The sequence below is a fragment of the Pipistrellus kuhlii genome, unplaced genomic scaffold (genome assembly GCF_014108245.1).
Source record: "Pipistrellus kuhlii isolate mPipKuh1 unplaced genomic scaffold, mPipKuh1.p scaffold_m20_p_8, whole genome shotgun sequence".
NCBI lineage: Eukaryota > Metazoa > Chordata > Mammalia > Chiroptera > Vespertilionidae > Pipistrellus > Pipistrellus kuhlii.
In genome coordinates this window covers 1,744,653-1,766,488 of record NW_023425584.1, presented here as the reverse complement: position 1 = coordinate 1,766,488, position 21,836 = coordinate 1,744,653, and the positions used below count along the sequence as shown (strand labels likewise).

General features: G+C 57.6%; 1 protein-coding gene across 2 annotated transcripts; it reads right to left on the bottom strand.

The window, feature by feature from the left end:
- Positions 1 to 1,208: 1,208 nt before the first annotated feature.
- On the bottom strand, positions 1,209 to 21,440 carry DAGLB (diacylglycerol lipase beta). Of its 2 annotated transcripts, XM_036423705.2 has the most exons (15): positions 21,234 to 21,439; positions 19,551 to 19,702; positions 14,430 to 14,601; positions 12,919 to 13,171; positions 11,647 to 11,769; positions 10,942 to 11,069; positions 10,115 to 10,241; positions 9,359 to 9,442; positions 8,085 to 8,162; positions 5,240 to 5,320; positions 5,033 to 5,160; positions 3,444 to 3,512; positions 3,294 to 3,366; positions 2,111 to 2,358; positions 1,211 to 2,018 (listed from the first exon to the last, which is right to left on the bottom strand). In XM_036423705.2, the coding sequence occupies exons 1-15, from the start codon at positions 21,326 to 21,328 to the stop codon at positions 1,841 to 1,843; spliced, it is 1,989 nt and encodes a 662-aa protein (XP_036279598.1). In that variant the 5' UTR covers positions 21,329 to 21,439; the 3' UTR covers positions 1,211 to 1,840. The 2 variants fall into 2 exon arrangements, with proteins under 2 accessions (XP_036279601.1, XP_036279598.1); XM_036423708.2 differs by lacking the exons at positions 10,942 to 11,069; positions 12,919 to 13,171 and having other exon boundaries at positions 1,209 to 2,018; positions 21,234 to 21,440.
- Positions 21,441 to 21,836: the final 396 nt, after the last annotated feature.

The window sequence follows — 21,836 nt, the reverse complement described above, 5'->3', positions numbered from 1 at the left end:
TGTTGATTAAATTTTGTTGTATTGTTTAAATAAATTCGATTTAAAAGTATTGGAAAACGACATTAATTATTACTAGACCTAATATAGTTAATGTAGAATCCGGTTCCTAAATATTTTTATTGCTTTGGAAGACATTTATATGCCCTTTAAAGGGCAGAGTTCTAAAGCTTGCTACTGAAATGACAATCATCCCCTTTACACCCTCCCAGAGGCAGCTATTTTAGCAAGTTTTTGTTTGCCCCCATAATCTAATTCCAAATGCTTTTTTTGTTCACTAGGTTACCAGCTTATTCTAGAAGGCTGTAACTCGGCCAGAAGGAAGAGGTGCGTGGGACGAGGTATGGGGAGAGAATGGGGTTTCCATGCCTCCTTTCGGGGCCACTCTCCCCAACTAGCTGCCTGTTCGCCAGCCCAGCGGCCCCAGGACCGTCCGGGTGGTTACGGAGGGAGGCCTCATCGCAGGCAGCACTGACTCAACCCGTTGGTGGTGAATCAGCTGCCAGCCCTCTCCGGGGCTCAGTCTGAATCCTGTGCTTTTATTGGGTTTTTCTGTTTCATCCATTACCATCGACATTCCCACCGTGGGAGACCTGAGGGCTTTGCTTCCCAGCTATCCCTCAGCCCAGCACCTTGCCCATTCCCTCAGGGTGGCTATGTGGTTGGTGCTCCTTGTTTAGTGTCTGTTATTACTGTAAATGCAGCTGAGCCTCCTGTGTGCCTGGACTGGGAATTGAACAGGTGACCTCTCAGTGCATGGGACAATGCTCAAGCAACTGAGCCACCCTGGCCAGGGCAGGTGTATGTTGTTAATCCTCAGCTGAGGATATTTTCCCACTGCTTTTTAGGGATAGTGGGGGAGAGGAAAGGACAAAGGAACACATCAATTGGTTGCCTCTTGCATAAGCCCTGACCAGGACCCGGGCCAGGTACGTGCCCTTTGCTGGAATTGAACCCGGGACCCTTTGGTCTGCAGGCCAATGCTCCATCCAGGAGCCAAACCAGCTAGGGCCACGCTTATGCTTTTTAAAGAAATCTCTTAACCCTCACTTTATGGGCGTGGGTTGGAGAGAAATCAGATGTCTATGCATCTTCAGTCTGTAGCCACAGGCCAAGAGGACTTCATTTTGTTACAGTGGAGAGAGAAACCAGAAGGATGTTGCTGTAAAGTCCCCAGAAACAGACCTGCGGGAGCCCCCGGAGGAGAGCGCATCACTGTACACACCGGGGCCATGTAAGCGATTTATTAGTGCCCTGGGAGCCCGTCCCGACCCCCAGAGCCAGAGGCTGGGCCCGTGCCCTGGGCCCGGGCAGATGAAGCAAGGCGAGCGTGTGAGCATGTGAACAGGAGGCTGTGGCCCGGGCAGCAGCCGTCCCCTCACTTTCCTGCGGGCCTTGTCTGTCTCCCACAGGAGCTCAGGCTAAGCCTTATGCCACGGGAGTACCCGGACCCCACCCTCCCAGCGGAGGCCTGAGTGCGCAGCCAGGAGAATCCAGTTCACTAAATAAACGCACCTCTGGGTGCCACGCTCAGGTCCTGCCAGTGGGAGGTGGCAGGTGGGGGTGCAGGCCACACCTGGGGCCATGTCACACGCTCTCCTGGGGCGGGAATCCACAGGCCCCGGGGACGGGCTCCTGCAAAGCTTGTGCGCTTTCAAGCTGCTGTGCTGATGTGGTAAAACGGCTTCTCAGACCGCTCCGTCATTAGACTCGAGTTCAGTGCCCGCCCACCTCCCATCACTGCAGTGGCATCACGGGATCCACTTGGATATCAAGTCTAAGAACAACGGTCCGCCCTGCGGTCCTGGAGGCCCCCAGCCGCCGTGGTCACAGCACGTCCCCATTACGCGGAGCCTCCTGGGGTGGGACAGGAAATGCAGGCCTCCCTGTTGGACACCCTGTCCAAGGCTTTGATCATGACGTCCGGAAAGTGGTCTGTGAGCATCTTTCTGCCGATGAGGATTTCGCCGAATTCTGACTCGTGTGACCACCTGGCTGTGTACCGAGCGGAGTAACAGCACCTGGAAAAGACGGTCAATGACTTCAGCTCCACCGACGTGTTTCATACGGACTGCGTGTGGCCTGAGGTCAGGGCCCTTAGCCCCCAGCTCACCTCCCTGAAGCCCCCTCTTCTTCCAGGTGGATGATCCTGCCGGGAGTGTAGAGAGGGGGGTACTTGGTGGGGGACCCCTCGGGGGAGTCGGTGGACCTGTATCCGGGGGGCTTGTGTGTCAGCAGGCTCTGCTCCCCGAGAAGCGGCAGGGTCAGGTCCCTGTGGTCGTCCCCGTCCAGCTCTGTTGGAAGGTCATCTGTGCTCCCTCCGAACAGCCCGTACCAGCAGCCGCGCAGCAAAACCTTGTACTAAAGGGGAGATGGGAGGCGCATGTTGGTACTCGGCCGGAGCTGGTGGGGGGGGGAAGCAGCTCTTGGCGCGGACGGTGCCTCGGTGGTGCTTCAGTCAGATCTTAGGAGTGTGGAGGCCACTGGGCCTACACTGCGGCATCTCTTGGGCAAAGAAGCCATCATTCTAGAAGCAATATTTAAAGCCAAGTCATGCAGAATTTGAGGTGAAATTATCCTTAATTCTTCCCAGGTAACTCTGCAAACCAGACTTACTCTTCCCCCAAAGGCGTTAGGTACCAATAGTTCTAAATTGGGGGTAGGGGGTAGCTGATAAGGAGAAAGTTTATTTTCAATTCTTAGTACTTTTTCTGATTAGCAACAACAACAAAAAGTCAGAAAACAAAGGTTAAAGAGAGATTGTTTTTCATCAAAACTCATATCTGTTATTTATATCCTGTGTGTGTTTTTAACTTTTCATACATCATGGATAGCTTCTTATTGGTAAATATAAGCTCACGTCACCTTTCTTCTAATCCTCACCAGAGGAGACTTCCCGTTGCTTTTCAGGGAGCGGGAGGGAGGAGCAGACTGGCTGCTCCCAGTGCTCCAGCGGGCCGGGGGCGAACCCGTGCCCAGGTGTGTGCCCCTGCCTGGAAAAGGAGCCCACAGCCCTTCGGCGTGCAGGCGGTGTTCTAACCACTGAGATCCCCAACCAGGGCTCGTGTCACCATTCTTAAAGGACGGCCTTACCACTGTCAGACATCCTAGCTGGCAGCCTTGTTTTCGGAGCTTTGGGGCCAAAGGCACAGGACATCGTGGGCACAGACAGGGCCACGAAGTCTGAGACGTGTACGGGGGGCGCAGCAGTGCCACCTGCACTGGGCTGAGGCTTCGCGTTAGAAAGCTCCTCCCCAGGCCGCAGCCCGTGGGGCCCAGGCCTCAGGCACCGTTACCTTGGGCTTGTTGCAGCGGGCAATCAGCCGCAAGATCTTCCTCTTCAAGTCCTCCATGTTGGTCACACTCAGCCTGTTTGTAGAAGGTGGATTGGTGCTCAGTACGCGGTCTCAGCGCCGCCCGCCCCCACACGACGCCCCAGCACTCACCTGGGGACCACGTCCTTGCCCACGACCAGGGACACGGTGAAGTCCTGAGAGTATTCATAGAGGGATTTGCTGGAATGCCAAAAAGAGAAAACATTAAGTTCATTTTTCACCTGACCTTGGAAAGGGTACGCACCCACACGTTCGGTGCGTCCCAACAGCCACATACGGAGACAGCGCGAGTGCCCGCCAACAGTGCCCCTCAGGCGCAAGAATAGTGAAGCTGCGCCGTGTGAACCAACACGGATAGGCCTGGGGCGCTGTGTTAGGTGAAGTGATTCAGACGGAGAAAGACAACCACCACGTGACCTCACTTCCATGTTCACAGACACAGAGAACAGACTGGTGGTTGCCAGGAGAGGGGCAGGATGACAGAGATGGGCAAAATGCATGAAGGGTCTCAGGGTAGAAACATCTTCTATAATAAAAGCCTAATATGCTGTCTGGTTGACTGGTCAGTCGGTCAATCAATCAAAGCGTAATATGCTAATGACATGCTAAAGGCTGCTCAACTGTTTGCTACAATGTGCACTGAACACCTGGGGGCAGGCAGTCAACCAGTCACTGATGTGCATTGACCACCAGGGGGCAGATGCTCTGTTATGTTAGCTTGCCAATCAGGACTGAGACAGCTGATCATGCCCTAGAGCCCTCCCAAGATCCCTCCCCAGCTGGCCAACCTCCACGTCCCCCCCCTGCCCAGGTCATGCACCAGTAAGGACCCTCAGCCTGGCCTGTGCCCTTTTGCAATCCAGGGGATGTCTGAGAGCTGGTGTTAAATGTAGTGCTTATCTATCTACCTATCTATCTATCTATCTATCTATCTATAAAAGGCTAATATGCACAGTGTCCCTTCAGGAGTTGGACGTGAGACAGGGAGTTCAATTACTTGCTATGATGTACAATGACCGCCAGGGGTGGCATGGAACGAAGGAAGGCCCCAGTGGGCTCTGATTGCCAGCCAGGCCTACAGACCCTCCCTATGCACAAGTTTCATGCACCAGGCCTCTAGTCCAGGTATAAAACAAGAGGACTGTAGTTAACACTCTTGCATATTTGAAAGTTGCTAACTGTAATCAAAGTTCTCATCACAAGAAAAAAATGCATGGTAACATGTTAACTAGACACTGTGGTGATCATGTTACAATATATGTAAACATTGGATCACTGTGTTGTGTGCCTGAAATGAGTAAAATAGGGTGTTTGCCATTTGGCATTACATCGTTTAGGAAGTCAAAGCCATGGTCAGACAGACCCACGGAGAGCTGGTTAGGCCCTGCTGTGTGGCTCAGTGGTTGAGCGTCAGCCTATCAACCAGGAGGTCACGTTTGGTTCCCAGTCAGGGCACAGGCCTAGGTTGTGGGCTCCATCCTTGATTGTGCAGGAGGCAGCCAATCAATGATTCTCATCACTGATGTTTCCATCTCTCTCTGAAATAAATAAAACAAATTTAAAAAAAGACCGTGTAGTCTTTCTTTAACAAAAGAGTACTTGAAAACACTTCTAAGGATAAAAAACTAAGTCACCAACAAAAGACCAGTCTTAACTAGACTTATCCATGCGCCTCATTGCGCCCGGAGAGGAAGCGGTACCTCAGCAGCCCCCTGGGCGGCGAGAAGGCGTAGCACCGGACGTGGGGGTAGGAGCCTCTGAGCATGATGGCCAGCAGGGCTGCAGCGCCCGCTCCCAGGCTGTGCCCGATAACCACCAGCCGGTACTCCTAGAGGACAGAGCGCAGTGAGGCGAGGTCACCACGCCCGGCAGCTAAGGGTGGGAATGAGAGGAGAGGGACATCTCACAGGAGCAGCGCTGAAGGCCTGGGTCAGGATCCCGTCGGTGACGAGGCGTCGGTACAGGTACTTGGCAGCCTGAGTCATCCCCTGAAACAGGAGGTGACTGGTGTGGCCGGGCATTTGTGACGGCGCCCCCCGCAGAGCAGCGTCTCAGGCGGTGGCATGCCCGCTGCTCTTTGTTCCTGGCACCCGGTGCGGGGGGGGGGGGGGGGGGGGCCGTGAACACACGGGTGACATCAGGAACCTCCTGCTGACCCACTGAGTGTTTCTACGGCATTCTCTGCAGCTACGGAGTGTGCTGCCATGTGGAGGTGCCAGCCTAGTCTGGCCAAGTCCCTGTGGTTGGTCAGATTTAGATCATGAATGACAGGTTTCAAAATGGCATCAAAACAAAGTTCTGAATTGGTGACATTAGTGTCCCCTATTCCTGAAAAGGCAGAACTTAGGCCGTCAGAGGTGAATTATAGGGAGGTCAGGCTTTGACTTAATTTTAAAAACAAAAACGTAAGACCTCCTAAGGAATCCAGCTACCTCACAGCTATGGAAAGGCAAGCAGCTCCGACAGGGAGGCAACACGATCAAACCTGGGAGGTTCCCACAGACAGCGCCGTCCTCGGGAAGAGAAAGCTGGGACACGTCCTGGCAAACCACCAGGCCCCTTCCCCACAAGCATGGGTGCCGCCAGCTCCTCTGCACTCAGGCACCGATCAGTGTCTGCTCTGGGCCGTCAGAGCCCAACATGCGGCCCTCACCTGCTGCTGGTGTCTCCCTGGCACGCGCCTCACACGGACAAGGTGCCAAGGGCGTATTCAGGCGCAGAGCTTTCAACTCCAATTGCCAGGCCTCGCTGGCACAGACGAGCCCAGAGCAGAGGGCAGGCCGGCCGTGTGCCTGGAGCAGCTGTCTTCCGGCCGGAGGGGAGGGCTGCTGCTGGAGGGGCCGGAGCTGGAGGCCTCGGGGACCAGCCAGGCCCCAAGGGCCACAGACGGCCTTGAGCTGCAGGAGGTGGACCCTGTAGGAGCCAATCTGCCGCCAAGCCCAGACCCTGGCTGGCTGATGTCTCCAGAATACAGTTTATGCTTTTTTCACTCACACCCAATAGTGGTCAAACCAGACTCTCATGAACCGGCGCAAGGGTTAAAGCAGCGGTTCTCAGCCTTCCTAACGCCGCGCCCTTTGATCAGCTCCTCACGTGGTGACCCCAGCCATAAAGTTTTTGTTGCTACTTCATAACTTCATTTTGCTACTATTATGAATCGTAAAGTAAATGTCTGTGTATCGTCATGTAAATATCCGATGGCCTTAGGCAACTGACCCTGCTAGCAGTTTTCAACCTGGGGTCGCTGCAGAGAGCTGCCGGAGAGCCTAAGAACACACAGATATTCACGTTACGATTCGTAACGGCAGCGAAATCACAGCTAGGAAGCAGCAAGGAAAACAACTGCCTGGCTGGGTCACCAGCACAGGAGCTGTGTGAAGGGCCGCGGCGTTAGGAAGGTGAGAGACACTGGGTAAAAGGGAAGTAGTAAGTACCCTCCCAGCACTGCCAGCTTCCAGCCGGGGACGGACAAAGCCTCCGCCGCTGCCAGCAGCCGCCGCACACTGGCTGGGCCACGGAGCCTGGGAGCTCAGGCCTTTTGTTTTTAAATGGTCACTACACACGTGACACGTTTTAGTTGAGAAGCCCATGAAGTGTGTAGTCAGCATGCCACTGCCCTGCACCCTCACAGCCTCCTGGTACCATTCCGAACGCCCTCCAGTGTTCACGCCTCCGCCCGCAGTCTCCCATCACCAGGGAAACGTAGGTGGAACCAGTGAGAGGCCGCCCACACCCACGGGGGGTGCCTGAACGGAACAGGAAGCACGGCGTGGAGAAACGGGAACTCCGTAGTACTGGCGGCTCTGAAATGGTGCATCCGCTGGAAAACTGTCCCGGTTCCTCAAAAAGTTAAATCAAGCCCTAGCTGGTGTGGCTCAGTGGACAGAGCGTCAGCCTGCAGGCCAGAGGGTCCCTGTCAAGGGCACATGCCCGGGGTTGCAGGCTTGATCCCTGGTGGGAGGCAGCCGATCAATGATTCTTATCATTTAATGTTTCTCTCTCTCTCCCTTCCTCTCCAAAATCAATAAAAATGTATTTTTAAAAAATGTTAAATCAATCCTCAGCAATCCCACTTCTGGTCTCCACCCAAAGGAAGAAGCCGGGACCTGAGCAGAGCCTGCACCCACGGGCATGACGTTACAGCCGCCCACGCCGTCTGAAGGCGGGGTGGCCAGGGGTGTGTGAGCAGTGGTACCGCTTGGCCTGGAAGAGGACGGACCCTGAGAACATGGTGCACAGGCAACAACCAGCGTGAAGGAGGGACACCGACTCCTCCGACAGGAGGTCCCGAGAGCACAAACCCACAGACAGCGGGAGGGGGGGAGGGGGGCGGTCCGGGGAGGGAAGGTGGGACTCAGTGGCACCAGAGCTGATGGGATGACATGGAGAGGGGATGGCCGCACTGAACTGGCCGTGTAGACAGTTAAAGGAGAAGGGCCGTGTGGCATGGAAAGCTTCAGGCCATGGACGGGCCTGGCGGTGGCGTTCTGCAGGCAGGCGCTGTGGTTGGGGATGCCCTGAGAATGCACCCCTCTGATGACCAGGAGGGAACATCTGCGGGTCCAGGCCCGACTGACACTCACTCAGGCACCGGGAGGCTGCTGGCAAGTGAGCCTGGCTCTGAGCCTGCCTCTTACAGTGCTGCCCGCCAGCACGGACAGGCTGCCAGGGAAAAGCGCCCACTGTGCGCAGCCCCTGGCAGTGAACAGGAGACTCGGAGGCAGGAAGTCCTGGCCCTCCCTGGGCGTCTACCTTATGTGCCCCGCAGTCCTGCAAGTCACACCCCAGGTCCAGGTTCTCGGTCTCTGCGGACAGGTCGGTGAGGATGTCCTGTAAGCGCGGGGAGAGGGCCGTCAGCTGGGCGGGCGGCGGTCTCCTGGCTCAGGGGCTCCCAGCAATGGAGACGTCAAGGGGCTGTGAGGCGGGTGTGTCCCAGGACCCACTGAGCCCAGCCGCTGGGTGAGGGGCCCCACATCTGCGTGCCACCAGCTCACAGGTGACCCAGGCTGCAGGCTCGGAACGGGCCCCTGAGCACCCAGCACCCAGGGAGCGGGAAGGCACTGGGTTAGGCCGGGGAGCACCAGGATCTGTGACAGAAACACAATCTTGGCTGGGCTTCCTGGGAGGAGGGCGGTCTGACCAGGCCCCGGAAAGAGGTCAGGACAGACGGGCCGGTGAGACAGAGGCAGGGACTGCGGTGGGAAACCACCTCCAGCCCAGGAAGGCAGCCTGGCCAGCGCGGGCCATGTATGGGGACCGGGGAGGAGATGGGCAGAGACGCTGGCAGAAAGCGAGGCGACGCTGCAGGCCTCGCTGTTAGAAGAAAGGGGCCCAACGGGAGCCGGCTGGAGGGGGAAGGCCTGGACTCTGGGCCAGGTCCTGGCCACCAGCGGTGCTGCAAGCCGCGCCCAGAGGGCAGAAGGCAGAGGGCAGAGGGCAGAGGAAGGGGCCAGGCTCTGGAGGCTCATGCACTCAGGCATTTCCCGGGCCAGCAGAGTGGGCGGGAGCCAGGCAATGAGTCAGGAACGGCCAAGAGACCAGCCTGAGCCAAAGGGAGGGGGGCCGCCTCCCACAGGGCGGAGGTCGGGTGGCGGGGCCCGGGGCTGAGGACAGCAGGAGGTTCGTGCAGCCCCTGCAGGGCGGCCCCTGGGCCCTGCTGAGGTCCACACAGGAATCGGGGCCGCACGGGCGTGCCCACTGCGGGTGCAACTTCGGCCAGCACTGCTGACTTGCTGTCCCATTCTGGGGTTGGGTGGGAGTAAAAGTTCAAGGGTCACCCCGGTTGGGGTCAGGCCAGGCACACCAGCGGAGTCAGCAGGCGCCTCCTGGAGCAGGGACCCCACCTCCCCCACCTCCCACCCCCGTGTCTGTTTCAAGTTTCTCAAAGAAAAGGAAATGACTTGGACGTTTTCAAAAGGACATTTCACAAGCCTGCACACGCTTCCCTCCTCCCTCCCGGGGCTCCTGTCTGAGGCGGGCCAGGACTGCGGCGCCTGAGCAGCCACTGGGGGCTCCCCAGGCCTCACCTGCAGAGACATGGTCCCCCGCACGGCCACCACCACGCACTCCTTCTTGTGATCCAGAGCCACCAGGAAGGGCAGCTCGTAGACCTGCAGGAGAAGAGGCAGGAGGTTCAAGCGTGTGCCCGCCCCGCCCACCTGCCCGCCCGCGCCTCACGCTGTGCGCATGGGCTGGGTGAGCCTGCCTTTGCTCCTGGAACACGTGCCCGGTCTCCTTTCCCGCCTCTTTCCCACCTGTGGCCCGCCATGTGCTGTGTGGTGGGGCCTCCCTCCTGCAGCCGCACAGCTCCACACTAACCAGCTAAAGGGCGCCCTCCGGGCCTGGCCCCACAGCTGCGTTCCCACGGCTTCAGGCTGCCCCGGGCGGTGGGCCCCTTGGCGGGCAGGACAGCGCCCCCTTCCTGACGTTCGAGCAGACAGGTCTGGGCCGGGCCGCAGCCCTCTCGCCAGCACCAAGCACAGGTGAAGCTGGGGCAGTTCTCCAGCTGAGCACACGGAGTGCCCAGTCCTCTGGGGCTGCTGCTGCTGCTCCCTCCCCGGCCCGGCTGTGCACTGGCGGGGGCCCTCGGCCTGGCCTGTGTCCTCGCGCCATCCGGGACCCCTCGGGGACATCGGACTGCCGGTGTCAGCCGATCCCCGCAGCCAGCCTGAGGGACCCCCCTGGTGCCTGGATCCGTGCACTGGGCCTCTAGTAGTTTATAGCTCCCATCAGCATTCAAAGGACTCTGGCCCGAGGCAGGCCGGGAGCACTGTGCACGCTACCTTGTCGTGGAAGCTCATGTGGATGAAGTCGCTGTGCTGGAGCCCTGCCATCCGCAGGACGGAGCCAGAATGGCAGTGCGGCTGCTCGCCTCCAACCACATCGAACTCTGTGGTCCTGCTCCTGCAACTAAAACCACGGACAGCCTGAGCCCGCCCCGGGGCTCCACCCGTCTCCTTTCTCAGCAAACCCAGGGCCAGCGTTCACAACGTGCAGGACTGTCAGGCTAACGTAGAATGGAAGTGATATATTTCTGCCTGGCCAGCATGGCTCAGCGGTTGAGTGTAAACCTGTGAACCAGGTCAAGGCACAAGCCTGGGTTTCAGGCTTGATCCACAGTGTGGGGCGCACAGGAGGCAGCCAATCCATGATTCTCTCTCATCATTGATAATTCTGTCTCCCTCTTCCTTCCTCTCTGAAATCAATAAAAAAAAATTTTTTTAAATATCATTGGGAGAATTGCAAAAATTGGAATATGTTATAAATGAGCTAATGATGAATGGTAACTTTCTGAGTTTAACACTGCACTGTGTCACATAAGAGAACGCTCTTGTTCTTAAGGAATCCGGGCTGGAGTACGTGGGATGAAGGGACGTGGTGTATCGCATGGGGAGGGGCAGCTAAGCGGAGCCTCCGCACACGTGACAAAATGAGTCCCCCTGGCGGCTCCCATCACTGAGACGCGGGAATCTTAGTGCTGCTCTCGCAGCTTTTGAAATATTTCACAACAGAAAGGTTTTTAAAAGGGAAGGAAGGTTGTGTTTAGAAAACAACGTATGGGCGCCTCGGTGAGCGCCATCTAGGAGAGGGAGCCACCCTGCTGACCTACCAGTCGCCCCCAACCCTGCACAGCCCCGTAAAGGGGTTCAGGTAGATGTAGAGGGGCCAGCCGTAGGCAGCGGCCGCGATCGGCATGTAGTGGCGGCAGTTCTCCAGCTCCACGTCCAGGCTGTCCCCCTGGGAGAGAACCGTCTGGTTAGGGGTGGCTCCGGGGGCCCACACACTCACCCGGAGCCTGAGCTGGAGGCCGCCACAGGGGGCACTGGCCCTCAGTGCGGCCCGAGCCGGCCCTCACTTTACAGGGCAGCACGTGCCGTGAGCCGGCAGCCAAGCCCGGGACCTTCCGGCCGCTGTCGGGGTGGAAACCATATGTTCACGCCGCTGTGACCAGCCCGCTGAGCACCGGGTGCCCGGATGAGTGCAGAGAAACCACGTGCTTATGTGGGAAGTTCTCTTTCAAAGCTAAAATCCATGGCAGGAACTCCCATCAAGCAAAACAGCTGTCTGCTCCCCCGGCCCAGAGCAGAGAGCAGCACGTGACCGGGTCAGCCCCAGGAGGAGGTCTGAAACGGGGCCGCGGCCCCTTCCCTGGGAGTGTCCCTGACTCCGGTGACGGAGCCGCCCCGGCAGCACGAGGCTCAGACCTGATCCCCAGCCGCTGCTGGGGCTGCGGCAAGGTTGTGTGTGTGTTCCTTTAAAAGATTTACAAATGGGCGTCAATGTCACAACTGTACACCCGACAGACATGGCTCACCTGGGAGGACCCTGGGGAGTGGCTGACCACTTCCTTCGGCGGCTGGCTGCTCCTGGCTCTGTCCTGCTGCTGGTGGAGGAGGGTGAGGCCCACCACGAGGTCACTGGGCACCAGGTCTGTGTCCTGGAATGGGGGCCATATGGCCTGTCATAAAGCTCAGCAGGATGGCCCCCGAGTCCCTTACACCCGCTTACACAGTCCCCGCGCGCACACACACACAGGCAAAGACACACATACACACACAGGTACACACACACACACAGGCATCTGTAAAAAGGTGCTTTAAAAAGTTTCCTTTCGGGACTCCTCCTGTATGTGAGCTCAGTGTGTGTTACTCTGCCCTCAGACAACTCAACTGGCAAACACAGGGCCTGGGTGGGTCTCCATTTAAAAATTTCTCTTCACGTGACTTAGCTCTTTTTAATCTACTTCCCATCTCTGACGGAGCGGGGAGTGGTGGCAGATGTGCCACTTCTGCAGTGCGGCCAGTGTCAGCAGGGCCAGCCTCTCAGGCTGAAGGTTTGGTGGAAGGTCTGTGGGAGGGAGGGATGAGCTGGCTCACACCCACAGGGGCAGCGGCCTCAGGAGGAACTGTCCACTGGGGAGGCTGCCCTTCCAGGTGGGACCCACCAGCGCGACCTCTCAGCCCGCCCTCTGCCGATGCCGGCTCGGCCTCCTCCAGGGGGACCAGAGCTCCGCCTGCTCCGCCTGCCAGACCAGGCCGCAGCTCTCCTCCCGAACCCCCCCCCCGAGGCTCTGCTGGCCAAAGGCCCGGCCTGGACAGAGCCGAGAAAGGCCCCGAGCACTCTCCCTGACGTGGTCTCGCGTGAACAGAGAGCAGTTTATCGGGCCATTTTATGAAAAGACGCACATTAAGTGCGAAAGCAAAACGAGTGCATGTGAGACGCTGAGAAGCCGCTCTAGGGCGGCGCCCCTCCCGCAGGAAGTCTCCCCCGGCTTCCCTTCGGAGGGGAAACTGGTGGTTCCCACCACGCTGTGCAGAGGGAGGAGCAGTGGGACCCCTCCCCGCCTTGTCTGCTCACAGCTGGTTGGCGGGTGTGAAAAGACACTGGTGAGTTATTCGCAATGTGTAACGTTCATTAAAAACTAATTCAAAATCCTGACAGAGTAAAGAACAGGTGTCAACACCAGGAGGCAGGGACCAGAGGCAGGTCACACAGGCAGGGCCCGCCCCAGGGGCCTCCGGGGCCTGCTGTGTGGGGCGCGCAGTGCAGAGCCCTCTAACGGAGGCGGCAGAGAAGCGGGGCTTACGGAGAAGTAGGTGGAGAAGAGCTCGGCCGTGCTGGAGAAGGCCATGCGCGCCTGGTCGTCCCGCTCCACGCAGCAGCACAGCAGCCTCATCCTCTTTTCCCACACGCTGGTGGCCGCCGTCCGGAGGCCGCTGAGGAACTGGCTCGCCTCGGGGTCATAGGTGGGGCCGGCAGAGGAGTACGGCGCCACCTTCCGCCCCAGCGGGTCGAAGACAATGAAAATGGTGACCGCCGTGGAGCCGATGATCATCCAGCTGCGAACAGGGGGCCGGAGTGAGCCCAGCACAGGGGGCCCAGGCCGGGAACCTGGCGGAGGTGAGCAGCTGGCTTCCGCTAGAAAGTTCCTGCTGAGGCCCAGGATCACAGCCCCGAGGACGGTGCCAGCACACGAGACAGGGACTGCGTGGGCAGCTGTAGCCCCGACCAGGACCCGCCTCACTCAGGGCCTCAGGGTTCTTGTCGGTAAAACCAAAAGAATTCTGCCGAAGCGCGGCACTGAGCTGAAACCGGTGTGGCTCAGTGGATAGAGCATCGGCCTGCAGACTGAAGGGTCCCAGGTTTGATTCCGGTCAAGGGCATGTACCTTGGTTGCGCGCACATCCCCAGTGGGAGGTGTGCAGGAGGCAGCTGGTCCATGTTTCTCTCTCATCGATGTTTCTAACGCTCTATCCCTCTTCCTCTCTGTAAGAGATCAATAAAAAGTGTGTGTGTGTGTGTGTGTGTGTATATATATATATATATAAGTGCGGCCCTGACAGGCCTTTGGTTTGGTGTTTGTCATTCCAGGCTGTCAGATACAAGAGGCTCTGGGTTCACCACGCGTCTCTACTGGAGGTGGCCCTGAGGAGGGGCTCTGCTCCCCCTGGAGGCGAGGCCAGGAACGGCACCGTCAGCATGGCTGTCCATTTCCTTATTTACAACAGGGATATAACAAGATCACTTCAAAATGTTTTAGCCTGGGGAGTGCCAAAGTCTTATTTTAGTGCATTACACTCTATCCAGTGCACTCCTTCCCATCCTGCCGTTAGCGTCTGCCCTTGTTCTGGCCTTCAGAACCTCCTCCTTCTTGTATGAGAAGGGAGGGAATAGAGAAATGGGAACCGGTAAGAAAGAAGACTCCATCAATAAATGCATAAGCCCAGCTGATGAGGCCCAGGGGTTGAGTGTCGACCTATGAACCAGGAGGTTACAGTTCGATTCCCGGTCAGGGCACAGGCCCAGTGTGGGGAGTGCAGGAGGCAGCCGATCAATGATTCTCTCATCATTGATGCTTCTACCTCTCTCCCTTCATTTCTGAAATCAATAAAAACCTATTTAAAAACGCATGCTGGGAGGCGAGCCGTTTCTCACGTATGAACAGGTGCCTCTGATGGTTCCATGGCCTCAGCACGACCAGTTCCTAACGGCTGGGAGCGCGGTCTGCCGGGCGGGCTGCCGCCCTCAGGAAGCTCTCTCACCTACATCCCAGGGCGCGCGTGTCAGGAAGCCGGAGAGACGACGGGAAGCGCTCACCTGACCACGACGGTGACGATGATGGCGCTCACCACTATCTTGTCGCACTGAGTGCTCTCTGCCACCCACATGGCCCCCAGGGAGGCCCAGACGATCTCGGGCAGGAAGAGCGCCAGGCGGATGTACAGCAGCGTCGCCATGGACTTCCGGGGCGCGGGGTTGAAGATGGTTCCTAGGACAGAAGACACTCGGGCTGGCCAGCCTCCCTCGGAGACGCAGGGCTCGCCTTCTAACGCAGCACGGCCAGGGCGGCCACGGCTCTGCGCGGCCCCTCTGCTGTCCCTACTTTAACCAGTCATCCACGCTGAGAGCGACCACGCAACCATGTGACCACGTGACCATGTGACCACATGAGGGGGAGCTGGACAGGCAACCTCAATTCACTTCTTGGACTCAGCAGGGTTTAAAAACGCTTCGGGCTCCTAACTAGGATCCCAATTGGGACGCTTCTGAGAGCAAAGAAGGGGCTGTTGGTAACTGTGCTGGGATGAGAGTAAACAGAACGAGCCCAGCCAAACAGAGAAACCGTTCCCGCTCTGACCGACAAGAAGCTGAGCTGCAGCCCGGAGCCCTCCATGGCCACAGGCACTGCCACACTGTCTCGTTATCAAGATGACCGTGAGACCAGCGCCATCCCCGCTCACAAACGAGGGACCCGAGGCTCTGAGCTCAGAAGCTACTTCCTAAAGTAAACCCGTGACCATGACCCTGGCTCACTGCCTCCCTTTTGGGAAGAAGTAATTCTGATGGTCAGACCACTGAGAGAGGCCTGACACATCCCAGCATCCTCTCCCTGTGAGAAAGTGTTATGATAAACACTAATTTAAGTGACACCAAAATACCATGATTGAAACAAATACAATAAATCCAAGTTCTAAAGAATGACTTGGTAAGAAAATCACTTGTAAAATCCAAAAATTATCTTCCATTAGAATGAATTATGTAGACTTACATTTTATTTTATTTTAAATATGTTTTTATTGGTTTCCAAGAGGAAGGGAGATGGAGAGAGGGACAGGAGCATCATAATGAGAGAAATCACTGATTGGCTGCCTCCTGCACGGCACTCCCTACTGGGGATGGAGCCCAGAACCTGGGCATGTGTTCTGACCAGGAAATGAACCATGACTTCTTGGTTCATCAGTCAATGCTCAACCACTGAGCCATGCCAGCCAGGCTAAAGTCACCGTTTAATATACCAGACACCAAGGGGTCTTATTCTGGGCACAAAGACAAATCTTACAAGGGAACTGAATGAGAGCGGCATGAAAAATCCAGTCCTGTGTTCGGAGCCCATTACTGTATAACCACCGCCGATCACCGAGGGGAAAAACGGGAAGTTAGTATCTTCTACACACACCCCTGCTTCCGGGAGCACGGGGGCCCAAGTAAGGGAGCAGTGCCTGACACCCAGCAGCCCGCAAGGCAACCTGTGGCTGCTGCGTAAATCAAACCCACAAACAAGGAATCAGGAAATGGAGTTCTGGTTAAGGTTCCAGAAAAGTCATAGACACTGAGCAAGTCCCCTCTACATAGCTGTGCCTGCCCAGAAAGCATTTTATCTTTCTGAGCTGCTTATTTTCTTCTCAAGAAAAAGCACGGCTGGCGTGGCCCTGGCTGCTGCAGAGGCCCCGTGAGGCACCGCGTCATGATTAACAAGAAGTTACGCCCCTGGATGTCATGTCCCAGCAGTCTCGGTGAAGTAACCCTTCACCAGGCACCAGGCTCTGGATTCAACACTTCTCCCCACTTAGAATCTTCTCTGGCAGGAGACGAGCAACGAACGTTTGAGATGCAGAGATGCTCAATGTCCAAGAATCAGACACAGTGACTGGCAGACCCCTACATCGAGGCTGTTCCATCAAAAACATGGGAATCAAGCCCGGCTGGTGTTGCTCAGTGGTTGAGCATCAACCCATGAACCAGGTCGCGGTTTGATTCCTGGTCAGGGCATAGGCCTGGGTTGTGGCCTCTATCCTCAGTGTGGGGCATGCAGGAGGCAGCAGATTAATGATTCTCTCTCATCATTGATGTTTCTCTCCCTCTCCCTTCCTCTCTGAAATCAATACAAATACATTAAAAAATGTTTATACCTAAAATTTACACTTTGTAAAACACTTGACTTTGTGCAGGGAATGCATGTAAAGGTAAAAAGTGCAACGCTGACCCGATGCCAGTTAACTTCCATGGCCTCCTGCAATCCACGCGTGAACAAACCATGTGTGTACACATCCCCGTTAGAAAACGGGAGCAAGTTAATGCCACGCCTGGACCCTCAGCCGAGTGAAACTTTCCGTGTCCAAGCAGTTCCCGACCTTTCCCTCGGGGCACAGCACACATCACAGCCTGAATCACCTTCACCCGCCAGTGGCCCCGCAGGCATGGATTTGTCCCAGCCTTTGTCCCTATAAACGACCCTGCAGGGGCCATCCCCACGAGGACTCTGCACGCCTTCAAATACACAGGAAAGAACGAAGACACACACAGCGAGACGGGGCTGCCCAGAGATGCCACCAAAGGACATTCCACCAACAAGACGAGCTGCCTGATCCTGCAGCCTCCCAGCCCTAGGCTTTGTGCCCGTGAACCTTGCTTACGTGACGGAAGCTGAGCAATGTGCACGTTACTGATGTTTATTTAACTGTTCATGATCTCTGCCCAATTTCTACGAACTAGTGGCTTTTTTCTTATTTGTCACAAAAGCCCTTATAATGAAAGAGTCTGGCTCTAAGTCTCATATTTGTATCCCATTTGTCTTTCTAAACTTCCTGTATGGTATGTTTCACTAACACCTACATATTTATGCTACAGCACATGATGTTAATCATTTGGAACAAATTGGCATGAGCTAGCATGCTTTCATGAAACATATTCTGCCTTCAGTTCAGCTACGATGTCTCCCACCACCAGCAACAGGAAATCCAGCTCAAAGTGTCCAAACCAGGAAGACCTCCCCGGCTGCAGAAGGGCTTCGTGCTCCCTGTCCCCCCTACCGCGCTGTCCCCTCCCCACTGTGCTGTCCTCCCCACCGCGCTGTCCTCCCCACCGCGCTGTCCCCTCCCCACCCACCGCGCTGTCCTCCCCACCGCGCTGTCCCCTCCCCACCACGCTGTCCTCCCCACTGCGCTGTCCCCCCTACCACGCTGTCCCCTCCCCACCGCGCTGTCCCCCCCCCACCGCGCTGTCCCCTCCCCACCACGCTGTCCTCCCCACCACGCTGTCCTCCCCACCGCACTGTCCCCTCCCCACCACGCTGTCCTCCCCACCGCGCTGTCCTCCCCACCGCGCTGTCCTCCCTGGGTGTTGGCTCATCCTGGCCTGACTGCAGCAGGAATCCAGCAGCTCATCCGCACATAACATCATCCTGAAGGGGGGACAGTCCTAGGGAAGCAAGGAAGAACTTCTCCAGAAATTCCCAGTAAATTCCCTGAATGTCATGACCCCAAATGGGTCACATGTCAGTTCCTGGAAGCAGTCCCTGACCATGGACATGGTTCCGGAGCTGGGCAGGGGCCAGGCTGTGACATGTGCCTGGCATGTGCGGGGGGCGGGGAGGGGGGGGCGGTGTCCTGAGTTGAACTGGGTTTTGTTTGGAGGAGGCTGCTGGGCCTGGTGATGGGAGCGTGTGCCAGGGCCTGGGAGGGACCGGGGAGATGTGGCCATTCATCACAAGGGTGTGACTGGGCCCTGGCTCCCAAAATCTATCTGAAGGAAAACATTTCTGGGGGAAAACTTACACTTATTGCTTCACATTTGAGCCCATGATTACCGTGTAAACATGGTGCATTAACCAGAGCGTGACCTGGACAGAAAGGGCAGAGGTTAGGCAATGGCATCTGAAATGAGGACCATCCGGTACCGCACCTCTCAGAAATCCTGGCTCCCTAACGTCACGATGCCGCTCCATCCAGCGCGCCCCGTCCTCAGCACCAGCGCCTCCGCCATCCAGACCAGGGCTGACAGCCACAGGACCACCCTGCTCTGCCGCCGACCCCACGCTCCCGTCCTCAAGGCTGTTTCCTGCTACCTGTCCCTGTCAGCGGGCACACGCCATGCTTCCTGGTCATCCAAACCCCAAGACGTTCCCCATAAAACACGCTGCCACTAGCACTTCCCTCTGTGTCCCTCTTCACCAACCACCATTTTGTACATCCCAACCTATCATTTCAAAATGCCGGTCTCTGCCACTGTACCAGCGACGCCCCGGTTTCATCACCATCCGCAGGCACCCTGATGCAAGCCGTGATAAGGCCCTGCTCCCACGGGCAGCGTCACTGATGCAAGCACGGAGCACGCAGCTCCTCCTGTGAGCCGGACCAACTGACAGGGGGGGTCCACCCTTCTCAGCTAAGTGTCTGTCTGCAGAGAATGACGGCATGGAGGGAGAATGATCATTAAGAATAGATGTAACTCATTAATGAGAGGACAAATAACCCAACTTAAAATTGGACAATGAATCGAAATAGACGTTTCTCCAAAAATAATACACAAATGGCCACTAGCCATACGAAGACATGCCTGATGTTGTTACTCATCAGGGATGCAAATCAAAACCACGATGAGCTGCTGTTTCCTGCCCGCTGGGATGGCCGTGACCAAGAGGCACAGAGCTCCTGCCGGTGTGGCTCAGTTTGTGGGCGTGTCATCCATGCACCAACAGGTCACTGGTTCCATTCCCAGGCAGGACGATGCCCAGGTTTTGGGCTTCATACCCATGAGGGTGGGTTCCTAGTAGAGGTACATGAGGAAGGTAACCTATGGGTGTTTTCCTCTCACAATGATGTTTTTCTTTCTCTCTCTCAAAATCAATAAAAACACCTTTTTAAAAAAGAAGTCATATAGCACTACCCAGTTTGGCTCAATGGATTGAGTGTCGGCCTGCAGACTGAAGGGTCCTGGGTTCGATTCCAATCGAGGGCATATGCCTGGGTTTCGGGCTTGATCCACAGTAGGGGGCGTGCAGGAGGCAGCCGAGCAATGAGTCTCTCTCATCATTGATGTTTCTATCTCTCTCTGCCTCTCCCTTCCTCTCTGACATCAATAGAAACATTGCCCCCTTCCGGTGTAGGACAGCGCTCCAACCAACCGGCCACGCCCGCCGCGCAGGCCGCCCCTCCTCACCTCTCGTGCTCACGAACACGATGGCCATCATGGTACATACGATCACCGCCAGGAGCACCATGAGCACCACCATGTAGTTGCTGAGCAGGGTCCCCCGAGCACAGTCCAGCTTCCCGCGGTACCGGAGGTACAAGGCCAGGATGCCGACCCACCTGAGGGAAACAAGGAGGTCAGCCGTCAGTCCCGGGGCTGCTCCGCCAAACACGACAGAAAGAAATAAAAGGAGCCATCGTTCCCTTCCACGGGCGAGGTCGGTTTTGAAATACCACGCTCATCAATAAAAATCTACAAAGTCAGCCGAAACCGGTTTGGCTCAGTGGATAGTCGGTCTGCAGACTGAAAGGTCCCAGGTTCGATTCCGGGCAAGGGCATGTATAATATCTTGTTGCGGGCACATCCCCAGTAGGGGGTGTGCAAGAGGCAGCTGGTCGATGACTCTCTCTCATTGATATTTCTAACTCTCCCTTCCTCTCTGTAAAAAATCAATAAAATATATATATTTTTAAAAATCTACAAAGTCGCCCAGGCCTGCGGCTTTTCACAATGTACTTTCTACTTCCCGTCTTGCGCTGTGCCTTCCTGCCCGCAGGAAGGCACGAGCGCCGTTCACAGCCATAAGGAAGGAAGCAAGCGGCACGAATCAGAGATGCACGCCTGGTACACCAGCACCCTGGGGTGCCTGCCACGTTATTAACAGGAGAAGTCCCACTTCTGTGGATCCACACTGGAGCCTGCTGTGTCTGACACAGAAGGCCGAGCTGGTGGGGAGCGGGGGAAACCAAAAAGGAGAAGCATCCGGGACGCACAAAGGTTTTGCAATTCGGTGGGTGCACCGCGATGGAAGTATCAGCTGCCGCTGGAGCTCGTTCAGCAGCGCACAGCCTGCCTGGCAAGAGTTGGGACTCCAGCCCAGACCAAGGATCCTAGTCCCGGGGAAAGGGACTAGGGAGGTGGCCTGTGCTTTTGTCGGTTCTGTGACATTGTGACCCCGTGGCTAGGAAGAGTGGACCTGACCTCGGAAAGGCTTAGCTCTCAAAACTGTGCAACTACTCAGTAGCAGGTCCCAACGTTGCGTGCTTTTCTTTCTTTCCCCTCACGAACCTACTTTAAAAAAGTAACCAATAACAACGGTGTTATTCCTCGCTCAGCTCTCTGAGGACAGACCTCGGGCCCCACTTCCACTCCCGCGGATCCCACGCTGAGCAAGGCGCGAGGGCGCGTGCCAAGCCCGTCCGCTGCTGGCGGAACGCGGCCCCGGCGGCTCAGGAGGCACCGAGCGCGCAAGGGCGCTCCGTCACGGGCAGGTGCACGCGAGGTGCCGGCGTGCGGGCGGCAGGCTGAGGCGGCAGAGCCCCGGGCCACGGCTTTCCAGGGGCGCCCGGCGGCTCTCACCGGGGCGCGGGGGCGGCTCTCACCGGGGCCCGGCGGGAGGGGAGGGCCGGGGCCCCGGGCGGCCGGCACGCCTCCCGCTCTGTCCTCAGTCTGCCGGCTGTAAAATGGGGGAATAACAGCACCCCCTCCTCGGGGGGCGGGAGAGGATTAGACAAGGGGACGCCGGGCCAGCCTGGGCACCGGGGCCCTGACGACACTGCCACGCACTCCGCCCGGACGGCTGCCCGCCCGGACCCCCGCCCGCCCGCCCGCCCGCCCGCCCGCGCCCTCCGCGGGGCCCCGCGCCCTCACCACAGCGCCCGCAGGAACAGCTCGAACAGCCCCGGGAAGAACAGGTCGTCGCTGGCGATGGCCCAGCGCCGGCCGAAGAGCACCATGCCCGGCATGGCGGAGGTCGCGCCGCCCGGCCCGGACAGCCCGCCGCGCCGCCGCCGCTCCCGCTGCCGCTCCGCGCCCCACGCCCTCCGGCTCCAACCAAACTGGCCGCGGCCCGGCGCACGCGCACGCGCACGCGAGCAGGGCCGGCGCATGCGCGCGGCGGGGCCGAGCCTGGCGCGCGCGGCGGGGCGCTCTGCGCGTGCGCGTGCGCGCCGGCCGGGGGGCGCCGGCGGCCCCAGAGCAGACGCGCTGCGTGGAGGGCGAAACCCGCCCGCTGACCTCCTCCCGGGGCACCGGCGGCGCCCAGACCCCCGGCCGTTCGCGCGGACCCAGGCCTGCGGCGTGTGGCCCGCTCTGTGCGTCCCTGGGCGGGAGGAGGGAGCAGGTGATGCTGCAAGAGCTGAGAACCTGCGACCACCACCGTGGTCGGCAAACTGCGACTCGCGAGCCACATGCGGCTCTTTGGCCCCTTGCGTGTGGCTCTTCCACAAAATACCACGGCCTGGGCGAGACTAT